The 21337-nt window shown below is 42.4% G+C and overlaps 1 protein-coding gene across 22 annotated transcripts in view; it reads left to right on the top strand.

The window, feature by feature from the left end:
- The window catches only part of AAK1 (AP2 associated kinase 1), a 63032-nt gene that overhangs the window by 14649 nt on the left and 27046 nt on the right, over positions 1–21337 (top strand). For 21 of the 22 annotated variants that reach the window (XM_052702057.1, XM_052702058.1, XM_052702056.1 and 18 more), the window contains exons 3-15: positions 3649–3767; positions 5376–5484; positions 7296–7438; positions 9384–9505; positions 10921–11002; positions 12769–12901; positions 13747–13850; positions 14832–14911; positions 16342–16496; positions 16581–16846; positions 17649–17853; positions 20301–20529; positions 21096–21253. In XM_052702057.1, coding sequence (XP_052558017.1) covers positions 3649–3767; positions 5376–5484; positions 7296–7438; positions 9384–9505; positions 10921–11002; positions 12769–12901; positions 13747–13850; positions 14832–14911; positions 16342–16496; positions 16581–16846; positions 17649–17853; positions 20301–20529; positions 21096–21253 — 1905 coding nt within the window. Of the gene's footprint in view, positions 1–3648; positions 3768–5375; positions 5485–7295; positions 7439–9383; positions 9506–10920; positions 11003–12768; positions 12902–13746; positions 13851–14831; positions 14912–16341; positions 16497–16580; positions 16847–17648; positions 17854–20299; positions 20530–21095; positions 21254–21337 lie in introns of all 22 variants that reach the window. The other variant, XM_052702053.1, reaches the window with a different exon arrangement.

Here is a 21337-nt window from a genome sequence, read left to right on the forward strand (position 1 = left end):
AAGCTGGAAACAATTTGATGGAAAACCACATACATTTTTCCTGCTCAGAAAAGAATTTCACCCCTGAAAATTTGTTTTGAGTGGCATCTAGTACGTCTGTCAGGAACTGTCGTAATTCTAGATATCACTAATTTGTTGATAGAAGGGCAATGGAGAGAACTCAAACCAAAGCAGCGTGTGGTTTTGCGTTGGATTTTGTTTTTAATGATCTGGTAGTTGACTCTTTCAAGTCCAAGGATTTGCTTCTACTCCACTGGAAAAAGGGGTGACTTCTCTTCAGACCTCACTGCTTTGGGGCTACGTGGTCCAAGGCAGCTGGACAATGTCTGCAGGGGAAGATGGATCTGTGCCCTGGAGATGCTTTGTAGCTATTACTGCAGAGCTTAAACGTGTGGCTGGGAGATCATCCTGCTGCATGTAACGTCTTTGGGAGGTTCACTCAGCATGGATTTTAAAAGGAAGTATTCTGAAAATTGTATTTGGATGAAGCTATTCCTGTTTTCTCAGCTCCTCCGATGTCTCCTGGTGGTGGATCAGCCCAGCAGGGTAACATGGCAAATGCGCTGTTCCATTAATTTTGCAGCTTGCAACAAAGTAATATCCTGTGCCTGTTTTCAGCTGGACATTGCTGGCTGCTGATGACTTTCTGCTTGCAAGAGAATTCCAGGCTTTAGTCACTTAAATGAACTAGTGCTGTCCCGCTTACCTCTCTAAGAGAGGGATCACATACAGCCTTGCGCAGCTGGTTTTACCTAGGTTAGAAGTGGCTACAAGGAGCTGTGCATCCTGCTGAGCTTACAGAAGGGCTGAAAATACAACTGTCAGTGCTGAAAACCGGCCAGTACGCTGACACAAGCTGCATGGAAACATACTCTGTATAGCCAGGAGATCACTGGAACTTCACATTTTTTCCAGCTTATAGTAAGACCAGTTTGTTGGAAACAAAGGCTATGCCTGCCAAGATGTGAGGATGTTCCCGTGTTTGCATAGCTTTGCCTCTGTTTTGGCCCACCTTCTTTGGCCATGTGTGCACAGCTCTCTGACTTGGGGCAGTTGAAGCTGTTGGCCTGACCTTGGCTGTTGTGGAGTTGCTTCATTCCTGATGTGTCTCTGGGTTGTGGCAGAGCTGCCATATTGCTTTAGGGGCTGGCAATTTCTGCCCGTTGTTGTGGTTTCTGAGAATAGAAGTAACCAGTCCTCCCATAATGTGTATTTGGTGCTTCATAATCATTGCGTGTCCATTTGCCTGGCATCTATTTCCTTTTAATTCTGTCCAGATTTAGCAAGATTGGGGGTTGGACTGGAATAGTCAGGAGGAAGCTGGCTGCAGTCAGAGGCCCTGGGAGCTGAAAGACCGTGGGGTGGTGGAGCTGTAGATATGCAAGGAGGAAGGGGATAAAGGCAGTCAACAGCTAAAGCATGCTGATTTTAATAGAATGGTGTTGTTTGAATTTTTTCTTCCCTTTCTACTTCCCTCATCCTCCTCCCGCTTCACAGTGCGGTACAGTCCTGTTCTCTGTGTGCAAAGCTGGGAGTGCTGAAGCCAATTAGCAGAGGAAGGTGTAATTAGTGCAGAGGAATTCAAATTGGGGTGGCACTTTTGATACCTCTTCTGATTTTTTAAATGTGCAGTGACTGAGGGAAGTTTGCTTTGCATTTTTTTGTGTCTTTCTGGGTCACATCCTGGGGACAACTGAAAGCAGGGCTCAGCTGCTATTGGTGAGGAATATTATGACCTGTTTTGAGGCATTGGAGCAGAGGATGCAGTAATTTCTTAGAACTTACGCATCTTCTCTTGAATGTGTTTGGTCAGATCCTGCTTCTTGAATGGTACAGTATAAAAAAAAATTGTGATATAGTATAAAAATGACAATATGTACCCTGACTAAATCTGTACTTCTTTTCTCTGGAGAGAAGCCTGCTGCTTTTACTAGTAGCAAAACTGTCATGCTTTAATCAGCCATCAGTGGGAGTTGAACAATAAAGCAACCAAATTGGTAGGAGTGCTTGCAGGCTATGTAAGCGAAATGATTTTGTACAGCTTCGGTTTGCAGGAGTTGAAGATGAGAGAGAAAAGGATGCAGGATGCAACTTTCCCGTGGCTGTAAGTGCTGCTACATCAAAAGCAGGGCAGCTCCTCATCAAACTTTGCCATTCTTTTCTTCTGTGCAGTTCCACCTGTTGTGTGTGGCTCTCTGCTTTCTGGGCAGGGTAGTGCAGGCTGTGTTTCTCAGCTCCAGTGTGTTGATGTTGCAGACCTGTGCTGGAAGACTTTGTTGTTTTTCTAAGTTCTGTAGTTTATTTGCCAGCTAGCCCTGGTAAGAAAACCAGCACCGGATCTGGACTAGAAGAAAGGTACATTGCATAGAACTTTGCTAATGAGATATTAGCAGTCAGCGTGAGGAGGTATTGACTCCACTGATTGAGAAGATGACTCTTAAATTTAGTGGATGTCTTTTTTTTTTTTTTTTTTTCTCTTTCTAAAATGAAGTTTGATTGTTCTATGTGTTTCTGCTCAGCTCATGTTTCTTTCTGCTGAGCATGGACTGCAAACAGAGGTAGGATATCCTGGTGGCCTCCAAGCTGGGAGAAATGAACTCCTGCTGGAGTTTCTCATTATAAAAAAAACAGAACAGTTTTGATGATGACTGAGACTGTAATAAAAAAGAATAGTTGTTGTTTTTTCAGTGTAGTGTTTTCTCTTGCATTTCTGTGGTTCATAGAAACATAGGGAAATCAAAAAATAAGTCCAAACCTGATCACTCCAATGACTCGAAATGGGATGTTTTACAAAGGAATTAGGAAAGTAGTGCTGACTGTAGGTCCCTTGTTTCTGATAGCTCCGCTGCAGGTGATAAGAGTGGGAGCTCAGAGTGCTGTCTTGCTTTCAGCACAGGCATCTGTTGTGGTATGGATAACACAGAGTGATGGTGCACGTTTCTCAGCCTAGTAATGAGACAAATGTGGCCACAGATTTAGGAGTTCTTAAAAATGATGTGCAATTTGTGGTGCTGAACTTGAAGCGGTGTAAGGGTGAGGGTTTGAATTTGAAGCACTATGAACATATTGGGCTCTCTGGAGCTACAGGACTTTTAAAACTCCCTGGCAGCAGTGAGCAGCATCTCTGTGGCTCTCTATCCCAGAGCCATGGTTGATTTTTTTATTTTTTTTATTATTATTATTATTTTTTTTTTTTTTTTCCTGAATTTGAGTCTGCTGCATTTTGTTGCCTGGTTATAGTTTTTTGAATGGAATCTTCTCATCCTCTGCATCATTTTCTAGTTTCTCTGGGGCAGCTCTGCATTAGTTTTGCTCCTGAAGTCATGGGGACTTGGACCTGGAAAACCCAGCAGACCAGGTTCCTAGGATAACATTGTTGCTGTTCATACTTCAGCTTTGCCCATTGTAATGGAAATTAAATAGGCAATGAAGAACTGTCTGGCAGGGCAAGCAGTGGGTTTAATAGCTTGTTATCACTGAGATACTGCATGTCTAAGCAAAGCTTGACGCTCAGGAGATGAGGAGATGTGAGGGGGCACCCATCATGGTTGCCAAGTGCCCTCTTTCTTCTGGTTGTGCCAGGACAAAGCTCAGGAGCAAGGACAGAGCTTTATGTCTTACTAAACGGAATTACTCTATTTTCTTCAGGTGGATTTGCCATAGTGTTTCTTGTGAGGACAAACAATGGGATGAAATGTGCCCTGAAGCGGATGTACGTCAATAATGAGTACGACTTGCAAGTATGCAAAAGAGAAATCCAAATCATGGTAAGTCACCACTTCCTTCTGGGGGCTGTGACTGAGAGCCTTGTCACCTTCTGTCTGTGAGCTGTACTGAGTTCACAGAATCACAGAATTACCAAGGTTGGAGAAGACCTTCAAGATCATCCAGTCCAACGTCCACCATGTCCCTCAACACAAAATCCAAACATTCCTGAAACGCCTCCAGGGTCAGTGACTCCTCTACCTCCCTGGGCAGCCTATTCTGGTGCCTGACCATTCTTTTACAAAAGTAGTATTTCCTAATGTCCAGCCTAACTCTACCCTGGCACAGCTTGAAGCCATTCCCTCTAGTTCTAACACACAGTTTGTGTCACAAACAGTGGGTTTCCTTAGCAAAATGGTCATTCTTCTGGAAGGCCCAAGCTCTTAGAGTTACACGGTTATGTGAAATATCTTGGGTTGAGTTGTTTGTAACTTAAATTGTTTTAGTAGTCAAGAAAACATGACAACTGAAACACAAAGGGAATCTCAGGAGAAAGAGAGGGGACAAAAGAAACTCCTCAATCAACCCCAGACCTGATGGGAAAGGGAAGAGCTGAAGAGATGTTTGTGTTTGGGGGGTGTTTATCTTCTAGATTTCACTCGGATGCAAGGTGTTACGTGATAACTATTTTAAGTAGTAGTTTTAAACTTAGCATCTCTAAACAAAGAAATGGAAATTATTTAACTGGATTTGGTGAGTTTTGCTCGGAGCCTAATAATAGTGGAAAGGGACACTTAGAGAAACTGTGCAGTGAGGAATGAAAGAGAACACCCTTGTTCTGCAAATTTATGATATGAGGTGTTGGTTTAGGATAAGTGATCACTTCAAAAACTTCCATCCGTAGTGTTTTTTTAAACTAGCTTTTAATTGAGTTAATACCTTCAAAGATAACTTCTGGATTTTGTGGGTTTTTTATTTATTTTATTTATTTATTTTTTTTTTGTGCAGTGCAGCTTTTGGGTATGCTTTGTCAGTACCGCAGTTAGTGCTACGTTGGTAAAGTGGTGTAAGATCTAATCTTAAAAGGCTTTGACTGTGCTCACAAAGCTTGCTTCCTTGCATTTTTCTTGCTAGTGCTTTCCATTGTCTCTGTCTCTTTGGAGCGTGGCTAACCTGGAAAGCAAGGGCAGGAAATGTCTTTCTGATTTTTTTTTTTATTCTTTTTTTTTTTTCTGCTGAATCTTCACAATAAGATTGGAGCTTCTGTGTGCTGGTGGAAGGTGGGGGGAAGAAGTGCAGCACATACCATGCATAGCCACTGCAAACCATCTGCTTGCTTCTCCCCTACACAAAGAAGGAGCAACTCCAGCAACTTAACGTGGGTGATTGGGGGACACATCCAAACATCTGGACCAACCCTATGGGAGTTAGTTCTGTTGGTTGTTTGCTTCGCTGTTGCTTGTCTCAAATCATTCTGAAAGGAAAGCAGAAAGCAGGTGGAGGCAGGCCTCAGATTTGATCATGTTGTATGTAGTGGTTAAGCCAAAGTGACAGGAGCTTGCGCTTAGGTAGGGGAAGAGCTAGGAAAGCTAAGTGTTGTAGAGGAATCAAATTCAAATGCTGCTCATCCTGTGTGGCTGTATAATGCTTTGAATGTGTTTATTTTGCAGAGAGATCTATCTGGCCACAAGAACATTGTAGGATACATTGATTCCAGTATAAACTCAGTAAGCAGCGGTGATGTGTGGGAAGTGCTGATATTAATGGACTTCTGCCGAGGTGAGTGTGGGCTCAATATGTTGTTCATCTGTAGGTTTGGCCCTTTTCAGTGCTTACAGGAAAATTGCACAGCATTTTCCTTTCATTTCAAAAGGGAAACTAGTCCTAGGCATGGCCCTTTCTTGAATACCAAGGAACTGTTGTGAACAAAACAAAGCAGAAACTAAATGTAGAGAAACAGATGATATATGAGGTTATGCTGACTCTGTTGATTCAGCCTTTGCTGAGATGGTCCTGGATTGTTTTTGTTGTGAGGGGAAACCTTGAAGTGTACATATGTAGCTGTTTTCCATAGGCCGGTCCATACTAAGTGCTCTTCTATAGCTGCAAGGCTGTGGAATGAAATTATTCTGCACTGCATGTCATGCAGCAAGCTTTTTCTCTTTCAGCCCGACTTAGGATTATTCTGGAAGAAGCTTGAATTGGACAATGTAAAGCCAAAAAGTATTCCTTTTTACTTCTTTTTTACTTGTCTGTCTCTAGCCAGACAGGCTCTTCTACTTCTTCTCAACTGTCCTAAAGCCTTGATCTTTTGTGGCTAGGATGTGATGTTTAGAAAATTACACATGTGCTGTGCTCAAGTGCCACTTGCAGGAAAAGCATGAGCAAAAAGAATATTTTGGCCAGGTGACTTCAGAAGTCTGGCTGTTCTGGGTGGTTTAATACTGAATATCACAAGGAGTGTTTCAAGGAAGGGATCTGACAGTGCCAGTAAGTTCATACTCAGCTCTGTGTTACAGGTCGCACTTCAAATAAAAGTATAAATGCTGGCAATTCAGAATTCTCTCTTGCTAGCTTTCCCTCTGTGTTGGATGGTGGGCTTACAGAGTATGTTTTGTCTTTCTAAAGTGTCTCCTCTATGAGAAAAGGGCTGCAAAGTGGTATTTCTCTTGTGGCTTGCAAATACCCTTCTTGGCACATTGTTCTCTTGGTCTTCAACTCTGAAGCACAGGAATTCTATCATGCGTTGGATTTCCCTTTGTTACTCACAATCTGTGACAAACAGCTGCTTAAACTGAATTAATGCATCTTTATGTGCTGAACTGCACTTGCTGAGTGCATAATACAGCTCTACTACTTACTAAGCTCAGCTTTTCTTCAGAGCTTTAGTGCTATGGATATGAATTTTGATGCAGCTTTACCAAAGATACAATTTTTTTTTTCCCCGTGTACCTCTGATGTTCTTAGGGGGAAGAAATTGTGTGGATTTTCTGTGAAGACTTTTACAGCAAACAGATGAGGCAAAGTTAGAACTCATTCAAAGCATGAAAACTGCTGAAGGTTCTCCTTGTACAGATAGATTTTGCCAGTCTGTGATTTTGGCCAAGCCATTTAAATTATGCTTTTTTTGAGTCTGTCTCTTTGCTTCCATGTGGCAGACTGTTTTGTGGTCTGTGGGTGCCTCAAATTTAGCCTTCTTTTCCTCTATTCTGACAAACATTTTATTTTGAGGAGGAGAGGAAAAATGTGGCTTAGAATTGCATCTCATTGTTAACATGGTGAGGTGGAGGAGAAGCAAACTTGTACTACTGAAGCATTGTCCAAGGGTCAGATGGAGCACCTCCTGGCAGATATATAAAAGTTTAGGCAAAGAAAGGAGGAAACAAGATGACTGAGCTGATTGCAAAGAACCTCTGGGGGAGGTTTGGAGCCAACTTTGAATTTGATCTCATGAACTTCTTGTGTTCTGATATCCAGCCACCCTGTGAGGAGTTGTCTAAGGCAGGGTGTATCTGGTAGGATTGGGGCTTGGACTGGGCCTGGTGTAACTTGGCACTCTTGCTCTCATTCTTGTTGTTATTTTTCCTTAGGAGGACAGGTGGTGAACCTCATGAATCAACGACTTCAGACAGGGTTCACAGAGAATGAAGTCCTGCAGATCTTCTGTGACACCTGTGAAGCTGTAGCAAGGCTGCATCAGTGTAAAACACCAATAATCCACAGGGATCTGAAGGTGAGCTGTGGACTCCAGTAAAGCAGGAGGGATTGTGTGTGATCCTGAATGTGTATGTTGTCTGCCTACACTGTGGCTGATGGGCTCTGAAGCCTGGTACCGTGTTTTTGTTGTTAGTAATAAGAGAAAGCGGGTGTAAATACCTCTCTCTATTGAAAGATTAAAAAAAAAAAATAGCCTCCCATAGTTGCTTACCGTATGTGTACTGTCTATAGCTCTGCTTCAAAAACAAATGTTTCAAAAACTGTTTTTCACCAGAGATATGCCAGAATGTATTTGATCAATTATTCACAGTCACTCTCTGCCTACCACCTGAAACACTATTGATATTATAAGTTGTTCAGAGAAAGTTTGCTATATGTTTCCTGGACCTATATGAAAAGGATCGCTCCAGAGATGTTGGCTTTGTGGCAGGAGTTGTTAGAAGCTTTTGAAATTGGCCTTTAACTATTGACCGTGAAACTGTGTGGATTGCGAGGCTTTCTGTGCTTTGGAGGGGAACAGAGCAAGGCCAGCAGGGAAAGCTTCTGAAAAATCCTATGCCTGTAATCAAACAAACTCAAAAAAGAATTTGCTTTTTCTCTCAACCGGCTCGTAAAAATAACTTCAGTCCGGAAGGACTTGTGTGGCTTGTGTGTACGTTTGAACTTCAGATGTGCTTTGTGGGTCAGGCTCTGTTCTCTGAGCCCTCAGCAGCTGTTTGTTTAGTGCTGCTGGCCTTTGTTTTCTAGGAGTATGAAAAGCAGGTAGCACAGAGGATAAAAATACATGGAGTCTGGTGTCCCTTTGCATTTCAAGTGATTGTAACCCCACTGTACAGTCAGTTGTCAGCTGGTGTTTAGTTTACTGAGTGGAAGGAGGGACTAAACTTATCTAGTGCTGATAATGATGACTTACACAAATACTCTATACCTGATGACAGTTGTGTTGTTTATTTTTGTTGCTGCTGATGAAGCCTGCTTGATGAATGTGCTGATTTGATTAAAACTTCCAGGTTGCTTCAGTGAGAAGTCATGTCCAACTTCTCAGCCAGATAAAGTGGAAGGGATTCTTCTGGAAACGTTTAGAGGGGGTAGGGAATAACATTGTCAGTGCTGGTCTCTTAAAAAGCAGATCTGTGTGCGGTGCTTATTCAAAGCAGATGAATGGCAGAAGTGAGGAAGAGGGATTGTTTCACCCCTGGTTTCATGCCAGCATTTCTTTCTCAGCTGCTTTAATTTGGTGGGATTTTTCAGTGCTTAAAATGCTGACTTCTTCACTTTCTTTGCTTTTTGTAAATGTTATCCTTGATAGGGAGGTCTATTTCCAAAATATTTTTGTCATTGACTACTTGTGGGCTGCATCTTGGTTTTTTTGTTTGCTTGTTTTTGAAATCTACAAGCAGTGTGTTTTCTCATGGTTGGACCTGAACACTTTGAAGGCAAATAAATGAACATGGTAGATTTTTGCTAATGCGTGATTGTAAGTTCGAATACTTAGGAGAGAGCTGATCTTTCAGCGACCACAGGTGCCTGTTGTGGTGTAGACTTGTCTGATTCAAGCTAACAAATAGTACTTGAAAGCAGGGGGTCATCCCAAATTCAGATTACAGAGTATGGCTGAGGGAACTTGAGTACTGAAGACACTGAAATGTGGAATTTTTGTCCTGAAGTACACAGCCTTAATAGAGGCAGAGTGACATGCTTGCAAAAAAGTAAGGAAAAGGAAAGGACATCAGGCAGAATGGAAGGCAGTTTTACAGCTGTGTTTCTATGATCTGATTTCCATTTTAGGAGGTGTGACAGTTTTGGTGCTTATTTTCTTTGATTGTCACATTACACACTTGTCTGATGTGTCTGATATGTCTTCAGGCATTAAAACCCTGAATCACCTGAAGAAAACAAGCTATTTTAATGTTTCCGTCTAGTTGAATGGTTCCTTTTTTTTTTGGCTGCAACATTCATAGGTTGAAAATATCCTGCTACATGATCGTGGCCACTATGTCCTCTGTGACTTTGGAAGTGCTACCAACAAATTCCAGAATCCTCAAACAGAAGGGGTGAATGCGGTGGAGGAGGAGATCAAGAAGTAAGTGAGCTTTTTCCTTTTGCCTCAGACACAGTTTGTATTTGAAGAGTGACTTTCTTTATACTGTGACTGGATTTTACTGGTGCCTGTGGCAGCAGGTTGATGTTGCTACATAGAAGTACCTGGTAGGGGTAGATAGGGGCCTGGGGGAAGGTGAAACAATCAAAAACTGAGCTTGAAGTAATTACTTTGGACCTGAAAGACTGAGTGTGCTAAGGCAGAGGGGTTGCCTGCCTTATGATGAGGCAGTGACATGATTTGTTTGTTATGGAATTAATCTATCTCTTGGTTTGTTTGAACCACAAATATAGCGAATGATAAAATCCCTTTCTTTTCATGAGCCTCTCATCTTCAATCCTTGCAGTAAGTAAGGAAATACATGGCTCATCTCCCCATGAAAATGGAGGGACTTCAGGGTGTTTCATTTGATTCCTTTTGCCTATGTGTGACCAGCTCTAGCAGTATCAGTCCTGGATGCCTTGATATGCTTTTAGAAAAGGAAATCAACTCACAGCCCAGTAGGGCTGGATCAGAGATGGAGCAGTTGCCAAGTCCTGCTCTTGCTTTAGTTTTCACTTCAGTGCTACACAAACATTCCTGTTCCATTAATACAATACTTTGGCTGGGAAACAGCGTGTTAGAAATGTGTGCAAATGTTTCCTTTCTGTGAGGATTCTGTCATACCTGCATGGACTTCCTGAACTTGCTTCACTGAAGTTCCCTGAGCTCTCCCACTCTTTCTTTGCAATCCCTTTGGAATGCTTTAGCAACCTTTTCTTGTGATCAAGCCAAATACGATAGAATGTGATACAGCAAAAATTATAAATGCACTGATAGAAAACCTTAAGAATCTCAAACTGTGGCTCAACGTCCATCTATTTCATTTACTGAATAAAATGAGGCAGATTGTAGTTTGAGCTGAAGCTGCAAAATAATCTTTCCTTTGTCTACAATGGCTCTGAGCAGGAATCCCAGCATGGAAGCCTATTTATTAGGAGCCTTGTATCCAGTTGCAATCTTTGTAGGTTGGCCAAAAGCCCAGTGGTAGGCAAGGACATTGCAGAGGACGCTTGACTTCTGGCCTTGTTAATATTCTGAATTCTTGGATGTTTGTGTTTTAGCTCTTAAAAATACTGTCCTTTGTGAGTAAACTCTGTTGGAGAAGTAATCTTTGCTTTTGCTTTGTTTTCCCAGGATGGTTTGCGGTGTCGGTATTCTCATGTTAGAATCATGCAGTAGATTCTGATGTTGATAATCTGTTGAGAAATATCTAATTTTTTTTTATTTTTTTTTTTTTTTTAGAGTTTGCCCCAGAACTAATAGAAAAGCATGAATTTTGAACTATTTTAAATGTGGCATACTGAAAGCTCATCTGATATCCACGTTAAACTCACCAATAGATCTTTTTGCTGCAGGTACACTACGTTATCTTACAGAGCACCAGAAATGGTCAACCTGTATAGTGGCAAACTTATCACTACAAAAGCAGACATATGGGTATGTATAAAGCCCACTTAACATCACACAACCAGACTGCAGTTTGCTTTCGTTGTCCTAACGACAAGATAACTTTCTGGCTGGAGCTAGCCTGGTTTCCATAAGACTGGATAGTCTCTGAGTAGAGAGTTGCTCTGCTTCAAGTTTCTGAGTTACTGCTAAACAGGCTGGCTTCTGGGTAAGACATGATTGGTGCTTTGCATACTGCTTTTCATGTGCTTTTAATATAGAGATGTATGAACGGTGTATGAGTCCAGAATTGAACACTGCAAACATGATTTTGTATCATAAAACAGTTAAAACAGAAAATTCAAGGTGTTGTAACTTGTGCTTTTGTTGAGCAAGGGTGTGAAACCAATGTTACTAGGCAGAAGAAGATGGAAAGTGGAGGAAATAGGCTTTCCCCTAGGGAATAATAGCATGCTTCTGGGCAGGGTAGTGCAGCTCAATCGTCAAACCTGGCTAAGGACCAAGCTTTTGTACTGCTGTTTGTAATGAGGAGTGAATCTTGCTATGTTTTCTATGTTGAGAGAAAAATGCAGCTGTGGTGTAATCCATTACTAGATAACCTAACAACAAAAGGATGGTAGGCTTCCTCTTAATTGGGATGAAGAGCCTTTGTTTGTGGAGAAGTGGCAATTCAGCAAATAGGATGTGTTTAAAAATGCTAATTTGCATGTGTTTGTATGGTTTTTGAAGCCCTGAACTAGAAAGCAACAAGGAAGCAGCAGTGTAAGGAGAGTGTTTATGGATCCTCTATAAGTTATGTTTGCATTTACAAGAGGGACAATTGCTGGTGCGGCATCACTGGACAGAGTCCTCTGTATTATCTGTGAGCCCAGCCAAGGGTCAGGAACACAGCAGCTCATATGGGGCTCTTGCAGTGCTGAATTCAGCAGGAGGTTTTAGACCCAGGCCCAGACCAGCGTTGGGTTGCTTGCCTTGCTGAGCTCCAGAGAGGGGATGGCACAGCTGTAACAGCATGAAAAGACTGTCAGTGCCTCAGAGGCAGCTAGAGGAGAAGCCTGGGTTTGTACCCTTTGTGATCATGTAGAGAGGTGGAGACAGAGGCTCAAGCTACTCTCTTCTTGGCCTTGAAGGAATTCTGTTCTGCTCGTTTGCTGTGCTCCCAAACAAATATGCAGTGTTGCGCAGAGCGCAGCCTCAGCTTAGGGCATCTTGCAGTGGTAGTCCTGCTTAGCACCTTCCTTTCTCCAAAACTCACCAAGGTTCTTTTGAACTGGTGTACAATTTAATTATCAAATCCTGCAACAAAAGCCACAAGTTGATGGTGAGTTGTTCTGCATTAGGAAATGTGTTCCCCCATTCACCCTGGGATGGCAGTAGTGTTTCATAATTAGCCTTTTGTGTATAACTTGTATATTATTTTGAAAGAGGTGTTTTTTCTTGCTGTCAAAAGCAGCACAGAGATAGATGAGCCAGTGATATAACCTAGCAATCTGCTAACAAATCCTGTATATAATATAAAATAAGTAACGTAATGGTTGGAAGGTTATGTGAATTGCTACAGTTTAAGCTTGGTAACCAATACGTTTTAAGGTTTTTTTGGCCAGAATAAATGTGTTAAGGATGATGGATGTCATTTGGTTTCCCTATTAATTTTGCTTTGTATGTGGGGAACAGGAAAAGGTTTTGTGCACCTGTATGCAGTAGCATATACCGATGTAAGGTGTGTGTCAATTTGGGGATCTTGTTGCATCTTTCCTTCAGTTAGTTAACTCACCTGTTCTGTTCTTTGTCTTCAGGCCCTCGGCTGTTTGCTGTACAAGCTGTGTTACTTCACTTTGCCATTTGGGGAAAGTCAGGTGGCAATCTGTGATGGCAACTTCACCATTCCAGATAACTCTCGGCATTCACAGGACATGCACTGCCTCATCCGTGAGTGTCTCTGACAGTGCCCTAATCAACTTCCACAGAACTTTTTCTTAAGATGTGTTTACATTCTATGCTCCTACAGCAGAACAGTTGGTGTTTATTGTAAGAGGCTTGCTTTGCACACAGGGATGGATGAAATGATTTTCTTGTAGCTTGGGACATCACTCTTCAAAACACAGCTACAGCAGGGATTTCCGTTTGACTGAACTCAGTGGAAAGGCAGGAAAAGAGACAACCTCTTGGTTCGAGTCCTGCGTGAACTTGCACAATAAGTCTATTTACGCAAAATGTATTTCTCCAGTACCAAATCTGTTTGGATAAGAAACTGAAAAGAACCACAGTGACTTAGACCAGTGATAAGAATTTGTTTTTTGTGAATTGAGAAACAGAACTGAAATGATTTATAAATAACCTGCTGCCTAGAGTGAATGTGTAATTAAGGGTACAATGCGTTACTCTTGGTAGAGCTGGGGAAGCTCTCTCGTCAGTGCAGTGTATTTTTTAAACTCTTTTTCTAGCCATAACCTTGAGTGACAGAAGTTATTTTCAAAGCAGCCGAGTATGTTCTTTGCTTATGCAAAAGCAGTGGTCTGTGTGTGTCTTCCTGCCCTACACACTCACTAGGCCTTTGTCAACCTTTTTTCCTGTGGGCTCACTTAAAAATGCAGAAGTCAAACCCTACACCGTTCCCTGCCCAAGCAATCTGGTTCCCCTCCTTGCTTTAGAGCCTGCAATAGCAGCTAGGAGTTACTCATGGAGTGTTTAAAAATATATTTTTAAAAGGTGTTTCCTAGTCCATCCTTGTATGAATCTGTTCTATTTTTCTGATGTATCTTTATCTTTTAAAGGGTATATGCTTGAGCCAGACCCTGATAAGAGACCTGATATTTATCAAGTCTCGTACTTTGCATTCAAACTGGCAAAGAAGGAATGCCCAGTCCAGAACGTCCAGGTGAGTAGTGAAGCAAGGGATTGATGTAGGGCTTTGTGTGAGGAGTTGGAGGTGGCAGCTGCTAAATATTATTGAGGATGCTGCTGTGCTATATTGATTGCTTCCACAGGTCTCTAATCAGGAGGTTCTGTTTTATTTCTTGTAATTAGCAGTGCAGTTTTTTTTTTTTTTCTTGAAGGGAATGTGGAAATCTAGGTTTTGTTTCATACATTGCTTATTTCTTTATTTATATCCTTGTCTAGTTAACAGCATGAGGCCAACCAAGAGACCTTTTGCATGTGAACATGAAAAATTAGGCCGTGCTTGTGAAACCCATTTGATTTTCAGGCAAACTCATCATAGTGTGTGTAATTTGCACTGCAGTTGGTTTTAAAGGCAGTGATTTTTGTCTGCTGTCTGGCTGAGAGCAGCCAACGTGCATTTGAACTGTATCAGACCTTATACAACCACCTTCTTACTGTTCTTATAGAATTCTTACTCCTTCTTACTGTCCTTATAGAATTCACCTGAAAAATAGTTTTGTTTTGTTTGTTTTTTTTTTTACAGTATTATGGATATCTGTGGCATCTTGTTCTGTTGTTTCCAAATTAAAAGAAACTTAATTTTCTTCTATGTTTTGGTAGTTATTTATGATTTTTATGTACAAGACATTAGTCATGTTTGTATTTTTATCAGTTTTGATAACTTGCTACTGTTGTTCCCAGATTCTTTTCAAATACTGAACATGTGCTATAAAGCTTTGTGTTCAGATTGCACTTGTAGAAAATGGTCAGAAAGCTGAATCCTATCTTTCTCCTTGTGAAAACTCACCCAAGCTCCTCTCGTGCCATTAATGAGGAGGGGTTTGTCCTTTGTCCAGAGTGAGGAATAATTGCTTTGGGGATTCTGCAACCTCCATATCTCATTGGTGTGCTTTTGCAAATAATTTCTGACTGTTTTCTGCCCCCAAAGTACTAAACTCAGTGTTCTTGGGATCTGCAGAACTCTCCAATCCCTGCTAAGCTCCCAGACCCAGTCAAAGCAAGTGAAGCTGCGGCGAAGAAGAGTCAACCAAAGGCCAGGTAACCACATCTTCATTACAGTTAGCTCTCTCTTTTACTATGTATTCTCTCTGTGTTCTGTTAGAAAAGATGCTTAGCATATTTAGCTGCTTCTTTGTGGGCTTCTATTTATACACCGAGACAAACACTGCAGTCCTCAGGCTTTGCTTCAATGACATAAATATCCATTGATCTGAAAGACAGAAGATGCAGATGCTGGAAATTTTTGTGTGAGAGGAGGGAGGGATTTGGGCAACGCTCAGCATGACTCAACAGCTAAGCTTTGTCCTAAAGACATTGCTTGACAGTGGCGCTTGAGGTTCGTGCACTTAAATGAATATACTCTGTCATCCATCCTAAGGCAGTACCCAGAGTACCTAAGATAGCAGAGAGACTGCAGTGGGCCTGGAATTGGCCCAGAGAGCACAAGGCGACTGGAAAAATTGCATCAGGAACTATTGCTGTTCCAATTTGGTCCTCAGCAGATGATAACCTGACCCAGTAATTACTCTGTGCAATTGCTGCAGTTTCTGCAAGAGCCATGTAATTTCTTTGGGCAATACAGTCTCTGTCTGAATAGCCTAATGAGTTGGGGAGCTGCTGTACTGTTGTGGTTCTTCTCCTCTCTTGCCACTGCTTGCTCCTTATAATACTGTAATAAAGTACATAAATTCTGTTGGACAAAACTTCTGCTTTATTTTACTGAAATGTGAACCTTCTAGCAGTGAGCACTCCAGAAGCAGCAGTTTTCTACCTATTCTGAAATAGGGCATCTCTACTCCTGCCTCAATCCCAGGAGTCTGCTTTGCTTGTTGTTATAATGGAACTCAGCTATGCTCACTTTAGTAGAACAACTTCGATGTCTCACAAGGAGATGTATCTGCAGAAGGACAGGATGATATCTGGCTGCTTGGCCCTGTTGCTGTGCCTCGATGGAGGATGAGTAATACTGAACAAGGATCAGAGGATGTCCAGTGACCTTATTCTGGGGTAGATGTACTAAAGTTAAGGTATTTTTAAAGACCAGTTCAGACAATTTTGCCCAAAGGCACCAGCTGCTCTTAAGCTTGCTTATCCTTCATCTGCTCATCTGTAATTCTAAGTAGCCTTAAGCAGTATGTTTTAGCAGATATTTGAATTTGACAAATTCCAGCTGTCCAATAGAAAAAGACACCACAAATGGCAGTCACCAAAATGATAATGTTAGTCTGATTGTTGTGAGTGCATCTACTAAGCTCTACTGTGCTTGCAGCTTTCTGGAAGAGGTTTCCTGTGTATCTGGAAGCATCTAAATGTTTTGCCTTTTTCAGTTTATCACCTTTAAAGCTGACGTATGGAAGAGTGTTTAATCCTATGCTGTGTGCTGCTTGTAACAACTCTCAGACTAACACAAACTACTCTTACTACTTCTGATGGTGATTCTTGTTTTTAATTGTTACGTTATTTTGTAGGTTGACAGATCCCATTCCTACAACAGAAACTTCCATAGCACCCCGCCAGAGACCTAAAGCAGGGCAGACACAACCCAACCCTGGAATTTTACCAATTCAGCCAGCCTTGACACCTAGGAAGAGACCCACAGCCCAAGCAGCAATTCAGCCTCAAGGTGAGACTCCTGGCTGTGCTATGGATGTGTTGCTGGACTTCAGTGCGTGCTGTTCACTTAACAGATCCATTCTACCAATTGCAGGGCCTGCTACCCTGGGCAGTGGTCAGCCTTCACTTCCTGCAAGTGTCCCCCAACAAAAAGCAGCACCACAACCAACTTCAGTGCAGCCACAAGCCAAGCAGGCGCCAGCACTCCAGCAGGCATCGCAGGCACAGCCCCAGGTCCCTTCTGCTCAGCCGCAAGCCACACCTCAGCACCAACAGCAGCTTTTTCTGAAGCAGCAGCTACTGCAGCAACAGCAACAGGCTGCATATTACCAGCAGCAGCAGGTGATGCAAGCTCAGCAGGTGAGCAAATGTGGCAGTGTTTGCTGTGTACTTCCTGTGCCAGATATAAATGCACATCACTGCATTTAGAGGAAGCTCTCTGTTTTCCTTCTCTAAAGGATAGGTACAACTTTTATATATATTGCATTTTCCAATGTGTTTTCACTTTTCTAGCAATATTATTTTGTAACAGAAGACTATCATTTTTAACTGTCAAAATGGAAAGCCTTGAGAGGTCTTTGTCGTGAACAAACAAAAGAAGTGGTGTTGGTTAAGGTTTTATAGCTCAAAGTGTTTCAAAGACTTGAGGTGAGTGCTTAATTGATGAGCACAGGAATATTTTTCTCTTCTGTTCTTTGTGATGCAAGAAAGCTGGTATGCCTTTTTTTTAGCAGTCAGGTCTGTTCGTGTGGTAGGCTGTCATGTTGAGAGGCCTGTGAAAAGCTTGTATGTTAAATAGGATTTGTCTGTATAAGACATGCTTAACTGAAGTGTTGATAGCAGCACAGATAACTGCAGAAGCATGTTTAACACTGGAAGAAGCAGGTTAATGAAGCTTCTCGTCCTAGGGGGAAGGTTTAGAATAAATAAATGGAAAAAGGAGTTTGGGACTGCAGGGAGCCTGCTATAAGCAAATGTAACCCAGAAAGGATCTAAGAGTGGACCAGAGTGCCATTTCATGCAGGTGGTCTCCAAGCCACCCCAACTTGTTGCTGCTTTGCTGCTTGCGGAAGCTATGACCAGTCTCATGGCTGATCCCTGAGTTCTGCTAACCCAGTTCCCAGCTGAGCAGCAGGTGTCTCAACTACTGCTTGTTTCCTAGTTCCCAGTGATGCAGCAGGGAGCACCAGCGCAGCAGCAGCTGATGCAAAACTACTACCAGCAGCAGCAGCAGCAGCAGCAGCAGATGATGGCCCAGCAGAAGACAGCAGCAGCAGCAATTCAGCAAAAGCAACAGGCTCCAGCAGCACCACAGCCCCAGGCCCAGCAAAGTGCAGCCCATCCAACACCGCAGCAGGAACAAGCGGTAAGAGCCTGCTGGAGTAGATATAAGTAGCTGTTTCTCTGTCCCTCCTCTGTCATGTGATAAACTGTCTTAAATATTTGTACTTCATCAGAATGAGCACCTGGAACTACGCTATAGTGCTGCTAATTTGTAACTACTTTAATATTGAAGGTTGATGCCGAGGAATGTGCAAGTAGCCTTTCTGGTTGTTTCTGGAATTGGGTAACTTGGGATGCTGAATGCTTTGGAAAGCAAACTTTTCAAGGCATCGTGTTTTTAAAAATAAATACCTCATCCACTTTTCTCATCATCTGACTGCATCCAAAATAAATGCTCTTTACTTAATGGAAAATGTGGCTGTTAGCTGGCTACTTTCTGCTGCAGTCTGCAGTGTTGAAGGCAGGGGAGCTGTGCCAGAGGGCAGGATCTGTGCTGACAGAGTATCTCTGCAGTGCGTATGGCAAAAAGCTGTGCCTTGTGCTCTCATTCCTGCATGGTCACATTCACTCCTTGTTTTTGGGAGTGCAAAGGGATGCCCCAGTCTCCAATTGCATGTTGAAGCAAAAGCATGTGCAGGCACCAGGCAAAAGGAAGCCATCCATTGTTTTGCTATAATGGGTTGCATGTGTGCAAAGCAGTGTCTGATAATAAACCTATTCAGCTATGCAGTGTCTTAGCTCAAACTGAGGGTCAGTTTTTACTTGCTGACTTTGTGTGTTACTATACAGGACCTAAATAATCTCTTAGGCATGCTTCTTTTAAAGTGACATCAAGATTTTTAATTTGACTAACAAAATTCTGTGAGCAAGTGACTTGAGCAATGCTCAGGAAGCCTTTCTTGTCTTGCTCTTTCTTTGTATCTTAAGGCTCTGTCCTATTCACTCCTTCACTTCCATGTTAATTTCCAGTACTGAGCTGCTTGCTAGGGTGAGGTTGGAGCTCTTGAGTTGCTGGTTTTGTTGTGCTGAATGACCTAGGGCAAGTCAGCCTGAAATCTCAGGAAGTTTTCACTACATGAATGAAGTCCATAATTACCCTACTTCTCTAAGGCAGAAATGCCTGACATATAGTACTGAAGTGCATCTCTAAAGAGCTTTGCTGTGATTCACTAGCACAAAAATATTCTTAATACTATTGAATCATTTGGACTGAAAATTAGCATCACCCCCCTGCCCCTACAAGACTCAACAGAATGGATGCATTTGGAGACTTTTCAGCTCCTGTAGCAGTGAGAAGGAGAAAAACAGTGATTGGCTCACTTAAAAAAATGAATACTAAGACATCTTCTCTGAAGAACAGGTTCTCTGAGCAGAAGATACCAAGCCAGGACCTGTCAAAACCTTTTCAAGTTGCAGAATTTCAGCTTTATAAGCTTAGTGTTCATTTCTGTGGAGATTTTGGCACTGCCTGTTTATTTCTTAGCACCAAATGTACCTGCAGTGACCTATATAGCAAGATTTAAGGTGAGTGCATCAGCAGCATTCAGGTCAGCTTGCTTCTCAGCCATGCTGATTTAGTCTGCCTGAAATTGCCAGATGAAAAGCAAGGCAGCTAACCACTTGTTTTCTTCGCTCCACTGTAGTTAAGCACAACACTGGGAATGTAACTCTTCCCTCACTGCCCTCTTAGGTCTTTCCAAGTCTTTCGTCTGTCTTGCCTGGTTGAAAATGTCCTGGTGCTGTCTGGGGAACAGAGTTCTAGTGCCCAGGTGGTGGAGATGACATGGTCAGCTTTCTGGCTTTTTGCATTCTGGCTTTGTCTTTTTAAAACCAGCCAGCAGCTGTCACTGAAAGACTTTTTTTTTTTCTTGAAAAATCGCATCTGGAATGTTGTTGCATATGACTACAAAACAGTATTGAAGGCTTTTATGGGTTTGTGAGCTTAACACAAGACTGAAGTAATGAAAAAATAACATCAGTTTGAGAAACCTCTTGAAACTTCCAAAGGGTTTGTAGTTGAATATTTGTGGGTTTTTGCCTCCGGATTTTAATGTCAATTATGGTCTTGAGGTCGTTGCTTCTGTTTGCTTGGGTAGAAAACTAAGAAAGCTTGCACAAGATTTCTGCAGAAGTCCTCAACTCCTTTAGGAATTTGAAGGTCTATTTGTCACCTTGTCCAGCTCTGTATGTCCAAACAGCAAGATTTCTGTGTCCTTTGATCTGATTTTTATGGTCTACCCTGAATCTTAGCCTCTTCACCTTCAGCAAGCTTCTGAGTACAGGTAACCTTTGCTCACCACAGGTGGGAGAAAGTACCTTCTTGTGCAACTGAAGTAATGCAGAAATGCAGTGGACCACTAATTTCAAGCCCCGCACTTTTCCAGATACGTTTATTTCTCTGTGTTGTTTTTCTCCAGCCTATTTGTGATCTGTGACTAGGAGATCAGATCCTCCAAAACACAGCATTTTTTTTATACCATGGCTGTTGTTCACAAAAGGAGAACATGATCATTTTACTCTCTCTCCTAAATGCAGGCACAAATAAGGCAACAGCAAAAACCTCAAACCACACCACCTACAGCAGTTCAGGGGCAGAAGCTGGGTTCTCTCACCCCTCCGTCCTCCCCCAAGACACAGCGTGCAGGACACAGGAGGATTCTGAGTGATGTGACTCACAGTGCTGTTTTTGGGGTTCCAGCCAGCAAATCTACCCAGCTTCTGCAGGCAGCTGCTGCTGAAGCCAGTCTCAACAAGTCCAAGTAGGTGGCTGCTTGCTTGCTTGATATCAAAGGATATGGATGGGGTGGAGTGTAGATAAGGCTCTTTAGGGTCTTCCTGGGCTCTGCTCTGAGATGAAAATAGACTGGTATAAATTAATAATTGCATCCCCAAGACTGTGTGCCAAGGGCTTGGCAGAAAGTCACTGAAAAACTCCCCAAGTGCAGAAGTCCTTTTGAGTGTTTCCTCATTCCCAGAAGGCTGAGCAAATGGGGCCTTCAAATGGATTACTAAATCTAATCAGCTGTCTCACCAGTAGCTCTGGTGCACGCTTCATGCCTGCTGTCTAGCAGCAGGTCTTCTGCAGGAGCACTTGCTAATGACTTTCATAGTTTTCATTCCTGACATGAGGATGCTCAGGCAGATACAAGTAGATAAGGCCAGCTGGTCCTAGCATTCTGGGTGTGCAAGTAAAATACCTTGCACTGAATGTTTGAAGTAAGAATTGTAATTAGAATGCAGTTGTGTAAACCAACTCATGGTGTTGGCCAGAGAATTTCAGGTGGATTGTTAATGACTGTTGTTTGCTTGACACGGTCACATCCAGATCGGCTTCCACTACGCCCTCGGGTTCCCCAAGGACTTCACAGCAGAATGTCTATAATCCACCCGATGTCTCCACCTGGAATCCATTCGATGATGATAACTTCTCCAAACTCACAGCTGAGGAGCTGCTGAACAAGGACTTTGCAAAGCTGGGTGATGGTAGGTTCATGGATGTACTTTAGTACCAGTCTGCTCTTGAAATAAAAAGTGGCATGGAGTGATGCTTTGTCAGATGCTTCTGGG

The sequence above is a fragment of the Tympanuchus pallidicinctus genome, unplaced genomic scaffold (genome assembly GCF_026119805.1).
Source record: "Tympanuchus pallidicinctus isolate F22 unplaced genomic scaffold, pur_lepc_1.0 scaffold42, whole genome shotgun sequence".
Taxonomy (NCBI): domain Eukaryota; kingdom Metazoa; phylum Chordata; class Aves; order Galliformes; family Phasianidae; genus Tympanuchus; species Tympanuchus pallidicinctus.